This window comes from Bombus fervidus, chromosome 3, assembly GCF_041682495.2.
Source record: "Bombus fervidus isolate BK054 chromosome 3, iyBomFerv1, whole genome shotgun sequence".
NCBI lineage: Eukaryota > Metazoa > Arthropoda > Insecta > Hymenoptera > Apidae > Bombus > Bombus fervidus.
In genome coordinates this window covers 16,608,275-16,633,667 of record NC_091519.1, presented here as the reverse complement: position 1 = coordinate 16,633,667, position 25,393 = coordinate 16,608,275, and the positions used below count along the sequence as shown (strand labels likewise).

General features: G+C 39.1%; 1 protein-coding gene and 1 long non-coding RNA gene across 12 annotated transcripts in view; one reads left to right on the top strand and one right to left on the bottom strand.

Moving 5' to 3' along the window:
• LOC139985984 (uncharacterized) overlaps positions 1-12,918 on the top strand; it is a 38,049-nt gene extending 25,131 nt beyond the window's left edge. The window contains exon 2 of the long non-coding RNA XR_011799535.1: positions 12,017-12,918. This is a non-coding gene — a long non-coding RNA (uncharacterized lncRNA). The remainder of the gene's footprint in view (positions 1-12,016) is intronic.
• Positions 2,651-25,393, bottom strand: part of LOC139985967 (RNA binding protein fox-1 homolog 2) — a 183,954-nt gene continuing 161,211 nt past the window's right edge. For 3 of the 11 annotated variants that reach the window (XR_011799533.1, XR_011799532.1, XM_072000893.1), the window contains 5 exons: positions 23,231-23,384; positions 17,593-17,656; positions 6,175-6,341; positions 4,915-4,978; positions 2,651-4,563 (listed from right to left, as the gene is read on the bottom strand). Coding sequence is in view for 9 of the 11 variants with exons in the window: in XM_072000893.1 (XP_071856994.1) it covers positions 4,519-4,563; positions 4,915-4,978; positions 6,175-6,341; positions 17,593-17,656; positions 23,231-23,384 (494 nt within the window). In the remaining 2 variants the exon portion in view is untranslated. Of the gene's footprint in view, positions 4,564-4,914; positions 4,979-6,174; positions 6,342-15,177; positions 15,199-16,636; positions 16,664-17,592; positions 17,657-23,230; positions 23,385-25,393 lie in introns of those variants that run through there. The other 8 variants (XM_072000895.1, XM_072000889.1, XM_072000890.1 and 5 more) reach the window with 7 other exon arrangements.

Genomic DNA, 25,393 nt, shown 5'->3' with positions numbered 1-25,393 from the left:
TATCAATGACGTTTTACGAACAAAGCTAATAAGCAACCGAAGAAAAGAATCACAGTGGAAAGAGAAATGAAATTAATGAAAAATGTAAGCTCAACGACGTGAATCGTGAATATAACGGGAATCGTGTACGGTAGGCCTGCGTACGCAATCGGAGAACACGCTGGAGAAAACGATAAAAGTCCGGAACAAGAGGAGGAATATCGGGGGATGGGAGTTGTGCACTCGTGACGAAGAATAAAGACGCGAAGACGGTGGGTCTCGCCTAGATTTGAGCTTGACTTACGCTAGCCACTAGTTGTAATAGCCTACCGATAAAGGTATCGATTACGAGTAAGTATAAATTGTAATTACAGTGTACAATATACAGGGATAGATCTTTCTTGCTTAGTTGCTCCGCTTTTGGCGCGTGTTCCTCAGCGAACGAACACGATCAAGAGCGTATTCCTTTCTAATATCGATATATCATTTTCGAGCACACGGCAATCTCGAGAGCTTTACGTATATGAAAAATGTGTTCGTTCCGAGAGGAACGAGTCGCGAATAAGCGACCAAGGTTCGAAGAGTAAAGAGTCTCTTTTCGATACTGGAAACGTCTCTCGCGCTCAAACAGAGAATTCCCGAGAACAATCCTTTCATTCTCGCTTCTTCGAACATTATCATTCTCGTGCATCGCTAGCATATATCTTGTGTTTCCTTTATCATCGCTTATTTCTCGTTTCGCCTCGTTTCTACAGACTCTCCTTTAAAATCTACGCTCGTTAATTTAACGTTACAAGAATCAATGAGTATGTTCTGAATTGTTCGGTTTAGCTCCTTATTCCTTTCTTTTGTGCTCGACGAAATCGATCACAGTCGATCCCTAATTACGTTATTTACATGTACTCTGGCGTTCGCACACGCAAAAATAAAAAAAAAAAAAGAAAAACGAAAAAATGAGAATAAGAATATGTATGTATTTATTTAGCGGCCAATTTCGGTTCGAGAAACAATTACCGGCCATTTTGCCTCTCTTCCTAGCCTAGACAATTATCCTAACGATAGATTAGAGCTTTAAAATCTACTCGACGACAGTAAACCAACTACGTCGCGTTTAACCACGTCGGTTAGTTTAACTACTGCTGTCGCGTTTTTTATCTACGTAGAAAAAAAAAAAGAACAAAAGACAATAGAAGAAGTAGAAGAAAAAACAAAAAAAAAGAAAAAGAGAAACAAAAGAACATCTTTGTCATATTTGGCTATTTCACACGACTCTTTGTATCATACCTTGCCCCAACCCCCACCCTCGTTATCCATCGCGTTTTTTTTCCTTGACCATTTTGTTCCTCGCGTTTCGTCGTTTCTTTCTTCCTCATCAGTTTCTTTTTATGTCTCCCTTTCACGCTCAAGTTCATTCACTCGTGGCCACTCGCATTCCTCCTCACTTACGCTCCACGTTGAGTCACGCAACGACTTACCTATATGTTTATTTATATATATGTATATATTTATTACGATAAATCTCCACTTAACTAGAACTTTTTTTTTTTTCTGTTCAACATGGATTATCACTCACTCGGCTCAATGTGCGTACCATTTCCCTATCGCGTTTCTTTTTTCTTTTTACTCTCTGCTTCGGAGTACTCTGTGTTTATGTGTGTCTCTGTGTGTGTGTGAGTCTCTCTCTCTCTCCCACCCTCCCTCCTTTTCGTTTTATAATTCTCTCTCGTTTGCCTTTGTGATTACGTTTAGCAAAAAAAGATTTTTCCGACCGATCGAGAAATCAGATTCTGTGATCGAGAATGCGGTAGAAATCCGAGGAACTTTAAACTTGAACGAAACCATCGTTCATCGTTTGAAATGAAAAATGCAAAAAATAACATGTATACATACGTGTACATATTATATACATATATATATAGTATAATATACATATACATATACATATATATATATTTATATTGTTTATATATATAAATGTAAATGAGTTTAGTTCTCTACGTAGAACAGTAAAACATATCTTCGATAGCTGTAATTAATTTCTAGCCGAGAAATAATATTGGAAATATCACATAAGGAACCTGATGGCTTTTTGTGAAAGCTGTCCAAAAGATTGCATCAGAATTCAAAGGATCAGTCTATCAATTTCAGCGCCCTCGATCACTCGAGCTCCGTTACAATGTGTCTGTCTTTTGTAAACGAATATCGTAATTCTCGACGAAAACGTTTCACGTTTGTATGAATCAAGTGACAATTTCACGTTCAGAGTATTCCAAATCGGAGAGATTCGAATTCGAGACGAAGATTTACTAACACCGTAAATTAATTTCTATTCCAATTCCTCCACCAAAAAGTAGTTAAAAGAAAAAATAAGAGAGCGTAGAAACCTCGATCGACAAGCTTCGAACTTCACAAAATTCAAACAAACATTACCATCCTTAAAAGGTAATTTTCATTAACTATAAAAAGAAGAAAACAAAAAAAGAAGAAAAAAAAAAAAAGAAGGCTGTCACGTTCCATTTTCCATTGGAGCGTCGACAAGGCCGTGAGTATTAGGAGAAAAGCTGCGTTACATTGTCATAATCTCGATTAGGAACCGGTAGAGACTGATTTGACTAGATTCTGTTTGCCAGAATCATGCTTTTGTCAGAAGTTATTCAAGGGATTTTCTCTCTCTCTCTCTCTCTCTCTCTCCCTTCAGCCACATTTACTATTCTACTCTTTACAGATGCGGTTCGTTTCGCGAATCTACGCACACACACGCGCAACATAGACACACACATATTTGGCATAGAAACCCTACCGGTCACGCGTAACTGCTTCGTCGCTCTCGTCGTTTTCTCTCCTCTAAAATCTTGTCTAGCTACCTAAAGACCTAAAGAAGGGTCTCGCGTATTTCTCTTCGCCGATTACCGAGCGTGGCGTTTGTCACCGGAAGTCGCGTGTACCTCGTCGACACGAAGGAAGAGTTCCTTTCCGGCAGCCATTAGCGAGAGTTTCCTCTACCTCTTGCACGTCTTATCACGCGTCTGATTATTGGTGTTTCTGATTCATGATTAGGAAATACCTGTTAACGCAGGCAATTAAACGTAAAATTTCGTCCATACGGCGGACGAATGTAAATAATAGTAATAGTAATAATATTAAAAAAAAAAAAAAGACACGAAAGAAAACGATCGATTACTCGTTTCTTAATTTCAGATTTCGTTTTCATAGTTTAGCGAATTGTCAATGAATTATGTACAAAATTCTTTGTATATTCATATTTGTCATTGAATGCTTATTATTATTTTTGGATCTCAATGAATAACATCGCATCGTGATGATACGTAAACTTTATAATGTGATCTAAATAGTCCCGGTTTCGTTAGTGATAAAAATTTCTGCCGGGTCGCGTTTTAAAAGTTTCTCCCGAACGATTATAGAAACGTGCACGAGCAACGAATTGCATAATTACAATTGATTTCTAGAGAGATCAATTATCTATATCTATCTACTTATATATATATATACGTATATACACAAATATATATACACGTACACCGTCTGGATTCGACACATTTGCCCCTTTGTCATTCAACTTCGTAAAGTCGGAATGGCTGCCGGGTCCGAACTCCGATACGAACTGATAGTTTAATGACGCGATGCCACGTTCCCTTTACACACGAATTTCGACAGCTTTGGAACGTTTCGATTCTATTTCATCTAACTTGTAACTTTGATTTATCGCCGGATACTTATATTTTTCTTAAGACGCTCGATACGACCGTTTGCTCGGATGTTCAACGTGTTTCCAACAAAACTCAATTTAATCTGTCCCCTTTGTCCGCTAATTCAGTTTACCGATTTCCCTGTCTGCCATACGTTTCTGTCCTTCCTCGCAACCCTCTTATTATCGATCAGAGTTCGAAAGTTCGACGACGCTTCGACAGACCTTTGTCGTCTGGTCGATCAACCCCGATCGAAAACTATCTCCAACTGAGAAGCACGCTTTCAATCTAATTTAAATTCAGAGTGTTCTATATTATCTTCCTTCGATCTTTAACCTTCTATCTCTTCGTCTATCAGTCGCTTAATGCATTCGATCGTTCTTTCGTCTATAACGATTAAGCAAATTTCTTTCTCTTCCTTTTCTCTACGGGTTTCCTTCTTCTATTTTCCCTGTGATCGACTGTGTGTAACTTTAACGTACTCGTTTCGAAAACAATTTTCAAATTTTTGTCCTACTTATGCGTGGCACGTTCGTAGTCGACTCGGTAGTTCTGGCTTTATTGGAACGTTGTCCATAATGGCCGGATGATTTCAGGATGAAAGACACGCTTTCGTTCCGCGTCGACGAGAGCCGAAGCCAATGATATCGTATCGGTGCTACGAAGAAGGCTAGCGTCAGCATGCGCGGAGGGTCCAGGCATCGCTTCGTGGGCTAATCGTGATCGATGGCGGATGACGATGATGATTGTGTCGATTTCTTTTTGTTTTAGTCATGTTCAGCTGAGTATAACGGTGTACTTGGAAGGCTCGCGCTCCGATATCCGACGATCCTTAGTATGGCGTGAACCTGTTGTAGCCGCCTCTGTATACGGTTGCCTGTGAAAAAGATTCATTTTTCCGTCAATTGAAATTATATTTTAATTTTATCATCGACGATTCCGCCTGTTTTTTTTCACAGATCGCGAATATTTAAGAATAGAGATATTTGAAATATCCAAAGTACAGTACTTGTTATAAAATTGAACGAGCTAAATAAAAAGGGAATCTTTGTTTAATTTCACGAAATTGTACATTTTCGTGAACATCCATATACTAGTTAGAAATTATCGGTAATAAATTTACGAAAATGTTTAGAAATAAAAGAAATAGCCACGGTTTAGTTATTAATTGTCAAATTAAAATTATTCTATTTATTTATCATTTTGAGAGGTGAAAAATTGCATTTACCCCATAGCCAGCTACTGGTCCAATACCATGTCCAAGGTAGGGATCGGCGTATTCACGCCCGTAACTGTAAACATCAACATTGAAACATATTAAGCATCCATTCTGTAATTGTAAATTAATCGATGCCTGTTAAGGAATAAAGGATAAGCAGATAAAAGGAGATACAAACTTCGGATGTTATCTAAGGATTTTCAATAGGACTATCAGGTTTTTCGGTAAGAGTATCATCAGGTTGTTGACTTTCGACGTGTCTGCGACTCCTAAGAGCTCGACCACGACGACGAGTTCTTCTGGAAGGAACGGACTCCGACTGTACATCTTTTTCCATATATCTGAAGTTAGATTCGTAGAATATGATAAATATAGAATTATAATAGATATAGCCTTCTCGATTCGTGAACAAATAAAAAATAAAAGCAAGATGACATCGTAAGAATCCTTTAAAAAATAGTCGACCAAAATCAGATTCTAAAATTCTGAGAAATTAATTTTCACTATAATTGCAGCGTTAATTCCTAACAACACTATCCTCCCCGAAATAACCAAACGAAATCCAACGATATCACAAAAAATCCCAAAAGTCAAAGGATTAAAATTGCTGAAAAGAATATCGATTGAAAACCAACTACAAAAATCTCACTGAATTTGCTCAATTAGTTTCTTCATAATCACAGTATCGATACAACGCTAACATCGTCGAAATAATCAAAGCAAATCTCTTATATCGATACTGCTACTATTAATGCTATTATATTATACTATTAAAATCCCTTAAAAAAACAACTGACCAAAATCCGATTAGAAAATCCTCAAGAATTAATCTCTTTATAATTCGAGTATCGATGCAACTCTACTAAATTAAATAATCAAAGCAAATCCCTTATATCGGAATTGTTAATAAAAAAAAAAAAAAAAATAATAAAAAGAAATCCCAATATCCGAAGATTCATATCCCTTAAAAGGCAATCGACTAATATCCAATTAACGAAATTCCAGTTAGTTTCTCCATAATTACTAGCTCCCTGTAAAATTCAGAAAAAGTTCAAATCGCTTAATAATTAAACCGAATCTCTTCGTCGGTCGTGGTTGAAAAGCGCGTCTCGTCTCGAAAGAAGGGGGGGAAAAAAAAGGAGATCCCACGCGACGTCGAAGACCGAAAGGGTTATAGTATGTCGCATAAAGGAGGAAGAGAAGATAGGAGAACAGAGCCCGAGGGATAAGGCGAAGGAGGCCTTTCGAAGGGAGTAGTGGTGCGCTTACCCCGCGACTGCGGCATATCCTGCGACCGGTTGTGCCGCAGCTGCAGCTGCGCTGTATGCGCGCGCAGCCACTGCCGTGTAGGTCGCTGCAGCTGCGTAGGTGGCCTGCTGAGCTGTCGAGAGGGGCGTCTTCAGCAACGGTGACGCTGCAGCTGCTGCTGCCGCGGCCTGAAACAGGAACCATGACCCGCCATGCAAGGCTCAAGCAAGCTCCAAGACAGACCAGACAGGATGTCCTAGCGGAGAAACGGTACTAACGCGTCCTCTTCCCGCGTTTACTTCATAAACGTCCCTGCACGCTTTGCAAATATTGGAACTCTCCATTCGCAGATTGTTTATGGCCTTTACTCCTTAGGGGTTAGGTGTGAGGTGGTAGTTTTGATGAAGGAATTGTTTGATCTTTAGATTGGTTCGTGGAACAAGCGTAAAATGAAATAGGGGTAGTTGGTGGTAAAAAGTATTTAATATCAGAACCATCGGAACAGTTGGGATAAGATAATTTTCTATAGGAATTTTGTAGAGATCTACGATATCTTTGGGATTTTTTGGCAAAACGTGTAGATATTCTTTTGCAGAAATAATATGGATAAAAGTTTACATTTCTCTTTGCACTGAATATTTTTTCTACTCTATTCGCAATGTTGTTATAAGGATTGCTTAGATTTACGACGATATAATTTTCTGCATTCCAACGGTTCTTCGTAAGACGCGACTAAAGGATCGCAAATAATCGGAGACATTTCAGAAAAGACAAAAAAAAAAAAAAAAGAAAAACGAAGTAGCCTATAATGAAAGAGCAGCGCGCTTTTAATACAAAATTTTTGTAGTCTGAAATTCAAAAGGTTGCTGTAAAATGTGTGCAATCCTGGACATAAATACGTCAGTGGATAGAACCATTCAACAACGTAATTTACGATCTCGATATCTATGGATTCCTTGGATAATTCATGGGCTTTTTTGAAATAGGAAATTGCTTTAGATATTTTATGGTTTTCTGTACATGGTGTGGAAGGAGTAAAGACATGTTTGTAATCTTTTTAATCACGGGAGAGTTCCATAGGTTTGCAGAGTTTTTAACAAAGTAAGGTGATTTTGTTTTTTTTTTTTTTTAATTTCTACAACGTGCAACGACTTTTATAGATGCGTTTCTAAAGCATATGGATGAGACAGGCGTGCATCGTTCATTCACGATATTTTTTACGACGTTGTTTACGCAGCCGGGAACTTTTATTTTGAGCGCTGTTTGAACAACGAACGCTGTTTCATCCATATGCCACACGGTGCAGATAGTAAAAAGTTTCGAGCACTCAGCTAAATGTGGTTCTCGAAGCTACTGCTTTCTGTCGATCAAAGCTCAAGGAGGCGTGATTTATGTACAGAGAATGATGCGAAAATGATTACATGTTATTTACTCGTCGAAATCGATTTCTGCGATAATAACGTATCAATGTACTTTTTTATCGTTTATTTAACTAATCAAAGGTCTCTCTAAAGAGATGTTGAAATAAATTTTTCTTCAAAGAAGAAACTAATTTTATTTTATTTTTCTCACAAGAAGAAATTAGACGTTTTATCGTACGATAATAGAATTCTAAAGAGAAAATGAAATGCCAAGAGTGATTTAGTTACGAGATGTTAACTGTCTCGGATAACTTCCGAACGCGGCGAGTATCGATGTTCACGTCGAGATTAAGACATATCCATCGAGTGTACCATTCATTCTCGGGGGAAACGCGAAATCTACGTGCATGCATCTAGAATACAAGTGTATCTTCTCTAAAGATATCTTTCTATCACGGGATTTCGCCTGTCAAAACGCTTTTACGCTATTTTCATCCCGCGTCGTCGAATAGCGACGCTCGAGCATAAGAGAATTTCTTCTAGACACGATGAATAATATATGTAGGTTCGATACTTTGCATATGAAGAAAAAAAAAAAGAAAAAAAATAAAAAAACGTTACTCTCATATCCGATAAAATATAGAAATACGACACAAGAATATAAAAATGTTGTTAAACTTAATTCCATGAATTCCCAAGAGAAATGGATCCTTCGAGTTCCTTTTCATGTAATATTCTGCAATTCTATTTGACGTTCGTAGCGAGAAGTGTATCCACTTCTGGTGATTTTCATGGAATTATCCATTCGACGGATTGAAGCCAGGCTTATTCCGTCACCATCTATGGGAGAGCGCCTAAGTGCACCGAAATTAAATCTCGCCTTTAGTTCTGTTCCGTTTTATTAAACTCTTTTGCCTCGCTTGTAATTCTGCAATCATATTATTCTCTTTCTTAAACGAAATCGTTAGCCGCAAGTCGAGAATTCGTCTACTGGTTCTCCCGCTAATGAAACGTGAACCATTTGCTAGATTAAGGTCTTTTAATTAACTATATGCGTTCCACGAACCTGCGACAAATTGCATATCTTCCTAGGTACACGATTTTTGATTTTCTTCTCTATAAAACATTTGTCGTTACTAAAATATTGTTATTCTTCAGTTATATATTTTCTGACAGAATTTTTATTTCTATCACGATATTATCTTTTTTCAATTATTGTTTTCTTTAAGTTACGATATTTTACACAGTTTGTCGTTTCTTTTCTGTTTTTAAATTTTTCTCCAACTCACAAGCACGATAATAGTAATCAAGTGTGAACATTTTCGTGACAAATTTTATAAGAGATTCGATATTCCAGGTACGAGGAAGATTTTTTAAATTAAATAGAGAATTTTTACCATACAAGGGGGAATTTAGAGCGCACCTTGCAAACCCCTTCGAGATGGAACGTTCACTTGCCAAATAAGCGAACGTTTTTCAAGACGCGATGATTAATGATGCTTTCCAAGCACGTCGTTTTCTTTCGCAACGTGTGCATCGAGCAAACTCCTCATAAATCATACATCATATGCTTTTTGTGCAATAATTGTACTTGATTTCTCCTCTCACGAGTGTCTAATTTAAGAAACGCTAACGTCACTCAATCTCTTTATATAGAAACAAAATTCACCCCGATGAAACAAGTCCAAATTCCAAGTAATCTATCTCTTTTCTAAATACCTCAACTTTCTGCTCTCGGATCCCTAACAACAATTCAACGAATAAATAAATTACAAATACGATAGAAGCCGAAGAAACAATGATCAGAGGAAAAACATTTTTTTTTTCCATGATAAAAATATCGTTAACGTTTCGTCAATATCGCCCGAAATACCAGGAATAAGGTTCCCTACCCATCCTCGATCGTCGCGAAACTTTCGTTAACAATTCTCCTCTCCGACGAACGAAGAACATCGAGCGAAAGAAGCGGAAACACGGTTTCAACGGTGCCAGGAACTCGTGGAACGGACCGGTGCGTATTGCGATGGAAGGTCGAGGCTGGAGCGCGACAACGGAAATAAGAATCCGTGGCCGACGTTCCTGGAGACGGGAAAAACTCAGGGGAAAGTTTCTGGGTCGCGGTTCATTTCCAAATGCGAGACACGTTCCTGGTTGCGCGATTTTCGACCGGGATACATCGTGGCATGTGGGTCAAGTGACTCTCGGTTGGTCTGCTCTATTCTGCACACGCTGTTTAGCCAACCGACCACTTCAACCGTGGAAATTATTTAACGTTCCTTGAAATCCTGCAACTTTATTACCTTGCTGCCTTTCACAACAGTCGCTGTGATTCGAAAATGGACCACAGCGACGTTACATCGGCCAACAAAAGTATTTCGACATTTATCACAGGAAATTTTTACGACCGTATTATATGTGCTTGATAAACATTTTGTAATTTTACTAGTTTCGTACGATGCACATAGTACATTAAGAGAATCTTCGAGCATGTACTGTTGCGAGTCTATCTGTGTTCATGAAGTAGACTTGTTATACGTTAAACTTAATTCGTGCAGCGAGAAAGTAGTTTAATAACGTCATTTTTCAGAAAGAATTTTCATTAGCAAATAGCGACAATCCATCGCGAAAATATTGTAGTGCTGTTGCTTTAGTTTTTTTTTTTTTTTTTTTTTTTGAAGTATCGAAAGCCTAGGATTAACGTCTGACCATTGCGGGGACAATCTACTTTCGCTGTTCATCGAAGTTATGGACAATGAATTCTGACGAAATAGAAAGCCAGAAACTTCGATATCCAGTACACGGTTAGAGGATTCAACGATATTGGCTTCTGAGAGAAGCTTTTAGAATATTGAAAGTCTGTAGCTGATATCTAATCAATGGCAGTTCTAATAAAATCGAAGAACAATACTAATAATTCTTAGACAAGTATAACATCTGTAACATCGTCGGTTTACTGCTTGGAAAAAAGCAACGTCTGACCAGCGCAAGGAGTATTTACCTCAAGCCAACGTCCAAGACGTAAATACCGAATTTGAATTAGTTAAATAATGGTGATAATTCTTCGAGAAAATTATACCATATTCAAACTTCACTTCTCTGAGAACGTGAATTTCGGAATATCGAAAGTATAGAAACGACGTCTGACAAATACAGAGATTTTTTTTACTTTTACTTTCGAATTTTTCACAAGAAGATTCCAAGTTATTAATTTATTCCTTCGGAAACGAAATATTCAGAACGTGCGAGCCCAGCCCAGGTTGACGTCTGACCAATGTCGGGCTTATCCACTTCTACTCGAGCGACGTTAAAGTTTGAAAATTTCTTGCATACCAAACTTCTACATTTTCATCGAGTCGAAAATATATTTAACGAGATACGAGTTGCGATCTCTGTAGAACATTTCAACACGAAACTGCTCGCGTACGATACTTAATTCCAGCGCGGTTAAAAGGTGCATCGCCGCAGGGTCAATTAACTCTCGGTTATTTTCAAGGGTGGATGCAAAGGTGGCTGGAAACCAGCGTTACAACGTTCATCGCGTAGTTGGCCGCCGATCGTTTTCCTTTTTCCATGTCCGTTTCCGTCTCCCTATTCCTCGCTCAACCTCCGTTCCGTGAAACGACAAAACCGCAACGGGGATATCGCGTTTACGCCGGTCTGGTTCACGGGTCAGATGTTACGTTAACGATCTCTTTTCCCGACATAACGTTTCACCGGTAGCCACGGGAACGTGTCTGGATAATTACTCCCTTTTCGTCCTATGCTCGATCCACTTTCACCGCCACGCGGGGCTGATTTTGTTTCAACTAGCCCGGAAATTGCAGTCGATGCGTCCTAATTGGTCGGAAAAATTTCGACGGTCGTACGGAATTTCGAGCAATTTGTCCAATGCTTTGGATATCGAACAACTATATTTTCGTTCTTTGTGAAATAATTGAAACGTTAATTATAGACGATTGCAATTTACTTTATTAGACTGTCTACAGATACGTAAACATTGAAAATTTAACGTCGATGTAAACGAAGCTTTAAACAGCTAGTATTGGACAGTTGCGATTGCTTTTAATTGGAACAACTGTTTTTAAAAATTCTTCATTTCGAAATTGGAGGAATCAGAACGATATTCAGTTCCCTGTCGATTCTCATAAGAAACGAATAATTGAAATATGATTATGACTATGAAAATAATATTCCGCGTTTATCATCATCAAAAAGTTCATTATATTTTTCCAGTTCGTCAAATCGTGTTACGTTTAAGAACGAAATTATAACTTAATTAATCACGGGACTGAAAGGATGACACGTTTAAAAGTTAAAACAGCTGATGATATATAAATTCTCAGAACTTCGACTCACGCAACTGTAATTTCCAGTGCAATTGGTACCGGCATCGACTTCTATCATAATTTATCCCCCTAAGCTCTCCCAATTTATCTCCCAACAAGAATACTAAATCCTCAATTTCTTTTTTCCTACCGAATAATAATTATCGCATTTAACAGGGCAGCTTGGAAGACGGAAGCTCAGCGAAATAGCCGGAATGAAGCTGTCGGACGCACGAAATGACGCGACGTTGATTTATGAAGAGAGAAGAGGCAGGCTTCCGCGCGGACCACTGGCTCTCTTCCTGAAAAGCTCGTAAATCCTGGCCGACAACCAGGATCCCTCGTGGCCGGTTCCGTGAGGCGAATAAAGACGAACCGGTACGCCGGTGCCATCAGAAAGAAGTCGAATCGTTGGCGCGGTCCCGAGCAGGAAATTAGCCGCGGAAAATTCTGTGGCCGCGATTCGACGCACGCGTGTCTCTCGCAAATTTACGACGCTGCGTTCTTTCGCTTCTCGATTTAGTCGGTCGATCGTTCGCGCTCCATTTACGTTTCATCCCGCGGAGAACCGCTTTGCAACCCCCTCTCTGCTCTTTTACCTTTTCTTTTTTTTCTTAGCTCTAACTGTTCGACGTGGAAATTGTTCGATCACCAGTTTGTTTGTACAGCCGTCGCTCCTAATCGAAGACTTTTGTTTTTGCTGCAATTTCGGTTCTAGTTCATTTTTACACGAATAGAGAACGATTTTCAAGCGAACGGACAACGTTAGGCTCTCGGAATTTCTAGACCGAAACTAAAGATAAATTTCTTTTTCGTTGCTGTATACTCTGTACGGTATAATTTTGTTCTTTAACTGTCGTACGAACGGTGGGAAATTTATAATTCCGATTTCCGATTGAATTTCCGAAATTAGATCGACTACATTAGATGGAAGTCCTTTGGATATAGCGTGTCGTGCTTTCGAAGGAACGATTCTAAAACGAATTAATGTTGCAAGCTGGCTTTATCGAATAGTCCTGACAAAGCTAACCTTGATTCAAGAATCAAAACGTTTCTCCTAATGAATTTCAGGAATATAATGAATATAATTCTATGTTCGCTAAAGACTCTCCGATAATTGCGTCTAATATTCCTAAGGGAAAGAGACATGCCTCCTATGTACACGCAAAGAAAATGTTCACATCCAGCTCTGCAAAGACACGGGACGGTGAAATTTCCACGAGATCGTGACGATCCCTTCGAAAACTCGATCATCGATTCCAGCAAGCTACGTACGTAATGTACATGACGCGTGCGATGAACGCAACTATGATGGGACGTATCTAACGTGGAAAGTTTCTCGCTGTGAAAATCGATATGCTCGGCAGAAATACTTCGATCGCGTAATAAAATCATCGGGACTTGAGAATAAACAATTTAACGAGTAATTATTTCTTTATCTCGGGAAATTGAGAAAGATTTCGTTCGAATAAACAGAGTCTACGTAAACAGAATTCTACGGTAGAATTTTACGTTCTAATTTGTAGCAGCTGAAACACAAATCACTGTTCAGACTGTCCGTTCGAATTTGCATAAAGATTACAGTTCATGTACAACCGATACGATCGCGACTAAAGCATAAACGTTGAAACGCCAACGAAACACAACAGACGGAAGATATTAAGCTCTATCAAATTGCAAATGATCTTGCAGGATTCTCAGTGATCCCTCGAAAGCTTCGAGCTTGATATCCGTAGATGAGTTCGAACTATCGACTCGACGTTTCGAGAATCGAGTGCACGAGGCGGGGCGAGGTTCGACGATGCTCGACGACGCCTCGAGTGCCTCGTCGAGCATCTCGAATTCCAGCAGTCACTACATCCACGACGGTTTCCGTCAAAAGCTTTGGAGGAACCACCCCGTTGCGCGACAACTCGGCTTCGCTAACACGTTCTCGATTAAGTCGCCGGGCAGAGAACTAATTTCAAGGGGCTGAATCTGTCGCCATGGGGTGTGTCGGTTTGTGGTGGGATGGGTGAACTCGGAGCAACTCTAAACTAGCTAAACAACTCTTTCTAAGATACTCGCCGGGTCCGCGGAGTGCTCACCAATTGCAGCCGTTGCTTGCAGCTCAGACGCGTCTCATCTTCGTATTATTAATGGAGAGGGAGGATGCAGAAACAAAGGAAATTTCGAACTTGCCGGATAATTGGTCTATTTTATATTTCTTTTTACTTTCGCGTATATTCTGACTGAAAAGCTCGCCGCGTTTTTTGCCGTTTGAACGAAATTAATTTTTCCACACACTTTTCTGGCTACCTAACAAGTTGATGATTACGCATACTATTGTAAAAAATTAATTCTCCCAGTTATGAAAGCGTATCACGCTGGCGAACAAAGTTATAAGTTAATTAATTTTGAAACTAAAATTTAAAATACACGCTCGAATTCTAATTCCCGTGATTCTACAGCGCTATGACGTCGCTCATGTAAATTATTATGTAAATTAATAAATGTAAAATTTGTTAAAGATTGCCGGTAAATGTATCTAATACTCGTATGTAGCTAGCAGCGTACGCGCAAGGGAGTAAAAACGAAGGGTAGAAAAGGAAATAGCGAATTTTTATCGATATTTCTGCATCGCTTTGAAGGATAATGTTAGAGCTATTCAAAAACAGTAATCGACGATTCTTCGATAATCGTGGAAGAAAATTGCAGTTTTTTTTTCTCCGTTTGAAAATTATGATACACACATTACTTCCTATATACTCTAGTATTCTCAACGTACAATATCGCGTGTATGTCTACGTAAAAGCGACAAACCCATGGAAGAGAATAAAAGTATCACTTTCTAACAATAAAGAACAGAGAGGGTAGGAGCAAAAATAATAATAAGGAAAGAAAGAAAAGAAAAACAAAAACTACCAATCACATGCATTACATTGATACAGAAGGAGGATTAAGAGGGAGATATAGATATTAAACATTCGGGGAAGATGCACAGAACAGAGGGAGAAGCTTAAAGAACCGCAACGACAGAGACAGACTGTATTTATAATACTTGGGATCGTAAAACAGAAAGGAAGAGTAAAAAAATAAATAAATCGTTTTTTCTATTAAACGGAGAAAGTAAAGTGTGATACAGATGTGAGACGTTGGTACGACGATCGGTGAGCACTCCTGATCGGCCAGGTCCAAACGAGAGAAACCACCAAGAAGACAGGACAGGAGAGAAGAAAAAAAAAAGGGGGACAAATAGTTAAAAAAATAATGAAAAAAAAAAACAGGAAGAAGATAATAATAATAGACAAACAACGGGCGAAGAAAGATCACTCAGGGCGGACCCTTAAAATTCCTACCTCCAGAGCGGGTGCTTTAGCCTGAAACACAAACGGCAAACCTGAAAAGAAATTCCGGCCAGATTCGGGTAGATTTTGATATGGCGTCGCGTTTAACGAGGGATCGTTGTCGTTGGTGTGGTCGTTGCTTAATATTATTATTATCATTATTATTATCGTCAGTGTGATAGAACCTAGAAACGAATCTATACATGTTCGTTTAGTGTCTGTGTGAATCGCATTTGAATGGTAAAATCGATTTCGTGTCCACGATTTCGTGTTTTGTATATTTTGATACTTCGAGTAAATGTGAAGAGAGAATGAGTGAAAAAGAAGGGGTGGAGAATGAGTGGATGGAGAGAGATCAGGCGACAAAATGCAACAAGATGCTGCACGATCTTGCGACGCGATCCGGTGCAATGAGTGAATCGCAAGAGACGCTTTCCAAGGGTTTTGATTCGAAGGGTTCTGAGAACGATATTTCATCGTTGTGAAATGTATTTACTTAGCAATAACGAGAGGAGATAAATAAAACGAGAAACATAAAATAACAGATGAAGATCTGTTTCAAATAATCCGTAATCTTTTCGAAGATGTAAAATTTGAAAACGTCTCTTGTTAAAATACCGCGAAATAGTAATATATTTAGAGAAACAGATTTTATTACGTAAAACCGAGAATGCTGACACGTTCGACCCAGTTCACTGGCATTCCATTAGTCAAAATTTGACAGGTATTTGAGCGCAATCGATTATGTTTGAACTATTAAAAATATAGATTTTTTTATCAAGTTCTCTGAACGTGTCAAGGTATCAGCAAACGCTGTTGCCCGAAATTGCAAAAGAGCATCGATCTCACTTGCCCCTCTTAACGTACAAAAAATAAACCCATCTGCATTTGTAAAAAAATAGTGCATCGAAAAGGACCTGGAATATATTCGAAAATCTAATTTTCCCTCGCGTATGTCGTTGCCATATTACCAGAGCGGATTTTTGTAACGGACTGACGTCGAAACAAGAGGACAGTTGGCGAAATGAGCGCGGCGTTCGAAATTAATTTTCATCCGGCGCGATGGCGAGCTGCAAACCGGCTGTCGAGGAAGTAAAGCTCAAAAACGATAGCTGTCGTTACCCGTTTCCTGTGTCTGCTCTTTTGCAATTCCTCGTTGCCTCTCGCTTGTTTTATAATTTTCTCTCTATCTCGTTCGAACGAGATTTATCCGTAGATTTTTCGCGTATACGGTGGAAGGCACGAAAGAGAAACGAGAGATGGTGAAAAAAGGGGAGGAATAAAAAACCGAAAAAAAAAAAAAAAATAGAAAAGAAGAGAAGAAAAAATGGACGAACAGGCGGATGAAAAAAAGATGGAAGAGAGTGACGGCAGATGAAAGAACGTAGGGACGAGATAGGGATGGCGTAATTGTTATCGGGATTCTCTGCGTTTCACGTGTGTGCAAGCCTGGCAAAACGTGTCAACTAACGTCAGCTGTTGCTTGAGGCCATTCCAGCTAAACGGGTCCGGAACAGTTGCAGACTTTAGTCAATATTCCTCTGCCTTCTTTTCTCTTTGTTCTAGTTCTCTCTCTTTCCCCCTTCTATCTTTTTCGTCTATAGTTTTGTTTCTTTTTTTTCTTTTTTGTTCGTTTTGATGTTTGTTTTTACCCTTTCCTCGCTTTTTCTCTTTTCTTTTTTTTTTTTTTTTCGTTTCTGAACGCGTCTCGTGCTCTGTTTCCGCGACACGATCGACGACGTATCGATTAGAAAAGGCAGCTTTTTTTTATCGGTAACAATGAACTCTCCCTTTTGCTAGGGGGTAAGAACGACCGACCGGTTCGCCATTGTCACGTGAAAACGCCGTTTCCTGGTCGATCGGTGTGTACAAAGGCTACTTCATTTTGGAGTGGCGGAATCATTGTCCGTGACGAATTTTCAATCGCGTCTTTGTCAATATCCGCGCAATTCGTCAATTCTTTTTGATCGTTTTTCTATATCAAATTAATATTTCGATAATTATATAGATACGAAAGTTTACATAGAAGCTAGAAACTAATTATTGCGAACATATGGTTCGTAGTTTTAAAAAGAATAATAGCCATTTATCCACGGAACGTGTATCCAAAGTGGAACATCGAAAAACGCTTACTAATTTGGAAGTTTCAGGTGGTTGGTTGGACCGTGTTCAATTTTATGCTTGCCGAGTAGATCGATGAAGAAAATCGATACGCAAACAACGATCAACCGGGATTCGTTTACCAATTAATTCACGATAATCTATCGGCAGCGTCTGAAAGGTGATCGATTAAGCGGGCTGACGTTTCAATCTGGCCGAGGGGCGTCGCTCGATTTAATTAAAAACTCATTCGTCGTCGTTCGCGCCCCGGAAACAGAGCACCGGCGACAATTTCCGGCGGAAAATCAGGGAAATCTCGTGTCTCACCTGTAGCCTGTAGTTGGGATCCTGTGTCGCCGCGTGTGCAGCTAGGAACGGGTCGTAATAAACGCTGCAAAATAAAAATCACCAATGTTAGTTTTGTATATGCGAACGAATTTCTACGCAACCAGCATCTTTCCGATTATTTCTAGATATTTTTCAACATGTTTTTCATTATGTTTTTTTTTTTTTTTTTTTGATGCGTGTTTCGTTTTCCTTCAAAATGAAGTATAAATCGTTCGTTTCTTTTTTACAGCTTTTTGTTCAATTTATCTTTTGCTCCAACTTGTTTCAACTTTACTTAAACTTGTATTGAATTATATTTTCCTGATTGAATTATTTAATGAAATAACAGATCTTCCTTGGAGATTTCAACGTTCGAAATGCACGCGTCTTCGTCGTTGAAAAGAGGCTGGTTGCCTTCGATTCTCTGTAAACGAAACGTTGACAAAAATTTCGTTTTTCGTGGCATTCGAAACGCGATTCGAGCGTCGAGTGCTCTGGTCTTGTTAGAAGCTTCGAGTTCAACGATCGACACGATATACAGCGTCAAAGGATATGATTTAATCTTTTTTATTCGATCGAGGACCACGCTGTTCTCGCGACTCGATGAATTTTACCCATTTGGCGAATGAAAGAATCGCTGCGTTCGATCAAATTACGAAATCGAACGCGTGCCACTAGTCCCGAACCCATCTCTTATACCTGACGTATTTATTCGTCGAGTTGCAATGTTCTCGTTCGATTCTCGACAATTATATGAAAACTCTAGCGTTTCTCAATAGGTCGCGGAATGATTTTTTCGAAATTTTGAACCGTCAAAAATCGCTGTACGCTGTAGCTCAAAAATATCACGCACTTGCTTCCCTCTGGCAGGATATAATTTAATCGTAAGTTCCCGAAAAAAAGATTAATCGATGTTCATTTTTAAAGTCCACTATGCAATAACAAAATCGACGCTCGTGATTGTCAAAGTTTGCGGAATTATTTCGTTGTTTGGAAAGCTCGTTATCTGCAGATTGTTTAATTTTCTAAACTACTGACACAACACGAACACCGACATTATTCCAAACAGCGAGTAAAACACAATTACACGATTTAATACGTTACTGTTAATTTTTTCAAGCAGAATTTAAATTCATCTATTGCTAAATTCTATCAAAGCGTCGAAATATTTATGAGCCGCGGCGTATTCATCGAAGTAACGAAACTTTGAAACGTCTCGAAGAATCGCGTTTTGCAATTTTTGTTTCGAAGAATCATATTTTGTGATTTTTGTTTCGAATCGAACGGGAAAACGTTCCGAGTCGATCGATTTTACGAGAGACGAAAGTTTCTCTTTCGCCATCTCCATTTCCCCGTCGATTTTATTCGTCGCCGGTTATCGGGGTGTATTCGAGCGAGGTCAACGAAAATTCATAAATCACAACCGGCGTGTTCTTCCATTAAAAACGTGTCGGTATCATCGGCGCGATCGGTGGATCGAAGAAGAGTAACGAACGATTTCAACGATTTACGAACGCGCGGGGATACCACCCTTATTTATGAGTAATAAAACTGACGATTGATCGGTGGGAAAATATGGTTGCCACGCGGAAACATCGACGGCTTCGAAATTTTCCATCATCCCCTTTTATCCGGTTCGCGCCGTGCTAAATTGTTTAATTAACGAGCGATGCTATTTATCGACGCGCGAACGCGTATTTGTTCGCGTTCACCGATGGAAACTAATGAAAATTCCTTTGTCGTGAAAAACTAAGGAATCTTTCTAAACGATCTATCCCTGCGCGTAACTTACCCTGTTATCGTTCTTTAACCGCTTAAGAATTATATTTGTTCAGGAAATTCTATTAAAAAAACATTTAATTTCTACCATTGATTTAGTAACATTTCGCCATTGCAAGTAATTACGATTCGATTAATTCAATTTCCGTAATTAATTATATGATAGGAATTACGACGAACCCTCGAATTACAGTGTTTCATTCATTGTACAGTATTTCTATTTTACGGATTTGGATTGGATTTTTATAATATCATTCACATTGTCCAATATCCTGTGGGAAAAATATTCATTTCTTTTACATTAGCTACATTTTAATTAAAAATTTAATTAATACATCTAATTGACATTCCAGAAGAAAAATAACGTTATCAGAGGATAATAAGAAAATTTTGCATATCTAAATTTCTCCAAATTAATATATCCTTAAGCGATTAATTTTTAAGATCTTCCATAAACCTCATACTTCGTTTCCATTTAAACATCGAGATTATCAACGCTATAAAAGTTTCTCTATCAACCGCACCAAGTTCGCGATGATCACGTTTATCCGTTCGAGGCTTCCTTTAACCTCTGATAATTCCTTCTTGCAAACTAGTTCCTCTCAAGCAAGTTTCTTTACGAACCTCCTCCTCCACTATCCACCGATCGTATTTTCACGTTTACAAGAAAAAAACGCTTCGTTATCGTGTAATATTGGTTTATCTACGTTGACTAAAAGGCTTTCTAAAGTGCATTCTATAGAAGGTTCTCTCTGGGGAAAAGAAAATTGCGATCGGCCTGGTGGAAAGGTTACATCGGTGCATGCAGGATGATTTCGACAAGCAGACTATAACGAGCGAGACACGTGCAAGAGGACTGGTCGCAGTGGGTAGCCGGAAGAGCGGGCTGGATTTCGATGACACTCGATGATCCGCAGCGACAAATTGGCAGAATTTCTGTACGGTCGTCGGTCGACGCGCAAAACTGGATCGGCTGTTGAACGAAGTGTGAATTTCCACGTGAAACTACGGCGTTGACGTGGCCGGCTGTTGCGTTCGAGAGTGGAACGTGATATAGGTACGTAGAAATCCGGGTCAGTAACTCGGATATTCCTTATTCGCCAGTCTCGTTAAAAAATATTTCATCCGACGAGCAACTCAGGGAAATCTGATGAAACAGCTCTGTTGCAAAGTGCTTTTGCTATATCGTGTATCTTGTGTATCTGTATTTCTGCTATCTTGTATTTGTAAGACGATTTGTAATTTTATTTCGAGATCCTGAATTTTAACCTGTCAGCTTGTGTAAAATGCCAAGACGAGAAATCTCATTTTATGTTTGCTAATATTCCAATTTTTCAAACTAATTATAATATATAATATATGTTTTAAAGATTACTTGTAATTTGTTAACGATTTTAAAGCGACACGATGGATAGTTTGCTCGACGACAGCTGACAACTACGCTATTCATTTTGAAACAACATTCTCAGAAGTTGAGTTTATTCATTTTCTATCTGTGTTGTAATTACGATTGAAAAATCTTTTACTTTGACCAAAAGTTGTCTTCCCTTCGTTTTAATTACCAAGAAACTTGTGAAATTTCTTTATCGTTTCATTAAACGCCCGATATGTAGGGATATTCGTATTATCGACGATGTTAACGATTTTAAAGCGACACGATGGATAGTTTGCTCGACGACAGCTGACAACTACGCTATTCATTTTGAAACAACATTCTCAGAAGTTAAGTTTATTCATTTTCTATCTGTGTTGTAATTACGATTGAAAAATCTTTTAATTTGACCAAAAGTTGTCTTCCCTTCGTTTTAATTACCAAGAAACTTGTGAAATTTCTTTACCGTTTCATTAAACGCCCGATATGTAGGGATATTCGTATTATCGACAATGTTAACGATTTTAAAGCGACACGATGGATAGTTTGCTCGACGACAGTTGACAACTACGCTATTCATTTTGAAACAACATTCTCAGAAGTTAAGTTTATTCATTTTCTATCTGTGTTGTAATTACGATTGAAAAATCTTTTAATTTGACCAAAAATTGTCTTCCCTTCGTTTTAATTACCAAGAAACTTGTGAAATTTCTTTATCGTTTCATTAAACGCCCGATATGTAGGGATATTCGTATTATCGACAATGTTAACGATTTTAAAGCGACACGATGGATAGTTTGCTCGACGACAGTTGACAACTACGCTATTCATTTTGAAACAACATTCTCAGAAGTTAAGTTTATTCATTTTCTATCTGTGTTGTAATTACGATTGAAAAATCTTTTAATTTGACCAAAAATTGTCTTCCCTTCGTTTTAATTACCAAGAAACTTGTGAAATTTCTTTATCGTTTCATTAAACGCCCGATATGTAGGGATATTCGTATTATCGACAATGTTAACGATTTTAAAGCGACACGATGGATAGTTCGCTCAACGACAGTTGACAACTACGCTATTCATTTTGAAACAACATTCTCAGAAGTTAAGTTTATTCATTTTCTATCTGTGTTGTAATTACGATTGACAAATCTTTTAATTTGACCAAAAATGGTCTTCCCTTCGTTTTAATTACTAAGAAACTTGTGAAATTTCTTTACCGTTTCATTAAACGCCCGATATGTAGGGATATTCGTATTATCGACAATGTTAACGATTTTAAAGCGACACGATGGATAGTTTGCTCGACGACAGTTGACAACTACGCTATTCATACTGAAACAACATTCTCAGAAACGAGCTGGCTAGAACTACAACTACCACGAACTTCGTACAACGAATATCACCATCCTTTGTGCCAGAACAAGCACTTGAACGACTTCTTCTGTACTCCGAACACCTCGTGAACTATACGATCTCCCATTCACGGACTTAAACAGTGTATCTCTTAAACTTTCTCACGTAACTGTTCCAACTTACAAACTTTACCGCTCCAATTAAAGCTTGTGTGTGTGCCAGGACCCCAGACATGCCTCGAACCCAGTGAACTTTGCCACTTTGTTACAGAGCTGTTCGTGTACTTAAACTTCGTCTTACTCTTTAACGTTATCCCCTCTATATTCAATAATCGCCAGATTAAATATACGAGGCGGTTTTATAAATAACGTGCATTTTCTGAGAATTCAGATAGGAATTTCGAATTCGAATTCGTCGAAAAATGTTTTACAAATAGAGAATTTGATAAGACGACAAATGATCATACAAAAACAGAGGAATACAGGGTAATGATCAATTCATTAAGAAGCATAATTCGTCGAGCAGAGAAATTTATGCGTAGCAATTACACGAGCATGGTGTTATTAGGAATTACACGTTGTTTCGTTAAGATAGAAGAATGTGTATTCTAACAAATTATTAAATTTTTTATTCCTTCTTATCTTACGAAGCAGCCCTGTAAATAATTCCGTTATTTTAAGTTCGCCTCTCAGAAAAGCAACATTCGTTACCGAAAGGTTAGACTTCAGCTTCTCGCGCAAATTAATCTTTTCCTGTAACGAACCATAATTGAACCGATATAATTTAAACACAGATTCATTTTTACCTAAATTAAAATTACGACGAGTAATCTACTTCGGGTATTACGCATATTTTTCTACCTGCTATGCATTTTTATATACGAGTATCTTTAAAATCTATAAAAATCCCCGCTTCAACGATATATATTTATATTTTCAATTACACGCGATAACTCAATCTCTTTTTCATTTAAACCGAAAACCTCGAAATTCCGCCATTTGATAGACCACGCATCCAGCAAATCCGCTGATTAAAAGTTACCCGCTGCGACTTCGAAATACCAAAAGTACCGCTAAATTGCCATCGTTGGTTGGCGCGTCGAGGACGGCGCAGATCGTCGGAATCTACTTACGCAGGTGCGAAGGGATGCAGGGCCGTGGCCGCAGCCGCGGCTGCGAGCGGCCCTGGGTTTCTGGCAAGAGCCAACGCCGCTGCACTGGTCGGGAAGGCTGCTCTCGCAGCGCCCACTCTTCCTCGTTGGATGGCAACTCCTCTCAGTGCCGCTGCTGTAACAACACACACAAACGCACATGCCAATGCTTGCCTACCTTCTCGTAGCGCTTTTACAGCGTCGATTAGTGTTTCTGCTGCCGTCCAAAATCGCTTCGCTGGCTTTTCTCTTTCTCTACTTTCTTCGACGTTCATCGGTATTCTCCGTCTTTCTTTTATTTCTTTTTTTTTTTTTTTTTCTTGCAGATAAATCGTTGACAAACCAAGGGCGACGACGAGACGAGATTAGACGAATTTGAGGGAGTTGAACGGGCTCAGGGAAACTTTCGACCACGGAGGAAAGCTTGGAAAATCTTGGAAACGCTAGCGCTCGTTGCACCAAAGAAGGCGATTCCTTTGAAATTCCTATTGAAATTCGGTGGAAGTTAATCAAACGTTTGAAAATTGATTTCTTTGCGGCAAGCCACCGTAACAACCTACCGATTTGTTCGGTTTCTGTCATTCAAAGATCTATTTCAGCATCGAATGCTCGCGCGACGAGCGGAATCGCGCGTTCGAAGGGAAGATTAAAACGACGAATCGATAAATGAATTAGACGAATAATCAAAGATTATGGAAGCACGGAGGTCTGAATCTCGAGATGTACGGTCGAATGTACCTGATTCAGACAAGAAGAAGGATCGACGTTATTCGTTTTCCTCCGAGAAACGACTCTCCGATGGAGAGATTCGGATTTTCTCATAAATAGTTGGCTGCAGCATTACCGATCCAGTCGAACAGAGTCTAAGAAAAGTAGCCAATATCTGGAGAAAAGGGATGTTGGAAAATCAACTACGTCTAAGTATAGTCCATCAGCTGCAGCTGATGAAATCCGACGCATGGAAATTGCTTCTACGTCTGTAGATACTTCTCAGACCGTGAAACTTTCCAAACCTACTATAAACATCGATCGGATAACACCTAAGGAAGATGACACACCTGTGAGCGTAGTAAAATTTTCTCTACCGCAGGAACGGCAGGAAGCTCCAAGACTCAGAAATATTTGGAGTAAATGCAAAAGATTTTGCGGGAGACCCGCGTACCAACTCACGTTGGTTACATTTTTCTGCGTTCTGTTACCCTCTGTCCTGATATACTTTGCTGTTTTCCTCCTGGACAAGTTCAGGAAGAAGAGGCAATTTCTTCCTTCGGGGGAAAACTTGAAAGTGTAGATGTCGTTGGAACGTCGATGAGTCCAAAGGACGAAGATATCGAATAAATTAAATATCAAAGATTTGCGCGGAGTGTTGGAAGTTACGTAGAACGCGCACGTGAATTCCGTAAGGTTAAGAAGAGTTTCTGAACGTACACCAGGAATCTACATCCTTCCAAGATGAATGATATCCGCGAATGAAATAGTTTAGACGAATGTTTGGGCAAAATTGCTTATGGCTAAAATTTTGGCTGAAGTAAAGTTCAACGAACCTCTTTGGAACATCTCATGGAGCTTGAAAATACACGTGTCCGTCATTCGTCTTCAACGAACCAGGCAAAGAATGAGATGAAATTCCATTCCAACAACTCTTAATGAATCATAAAGTAATAGAAATAGATCTCGACTCGAGTATAGATTACAAGACAGAAATCGACTGAAAAATCTCGATAACAACGCTTCTACACAGTTTGTTTGAACCTTTCGGAAGAGCTGATATTTTAGATAGGAAGATAAAATCCGGCTGATGAGCGACGAATTCCGATAGAGCAGAGTGGTAAATCGTCATTGACGACTCTTTCGTGAAAGGTGGCGGAGAACGAGCGAGCTTTCAATGTAACGATCAAAGAGGAGAAATTTGGTCGACTGTTGGAGCGACAATTAGGATGAAATCGGGTGTTCGTGGAGCTCGTTCCGTTGATGGAACTCTTGGAAGACGACGGTTCTTTCGGCGCCCGGAAATGCTTGCATCGGCGGCGTATCCGGCCTCGATTGATCGCAGACAGACTCTCTCGGTCCTTTGATCCGGACAGTGAAGCAATAAAAACTGATGTTTCTTGCCTACCTTTTGTCCGAGCTGTCACCGTGTGTGCG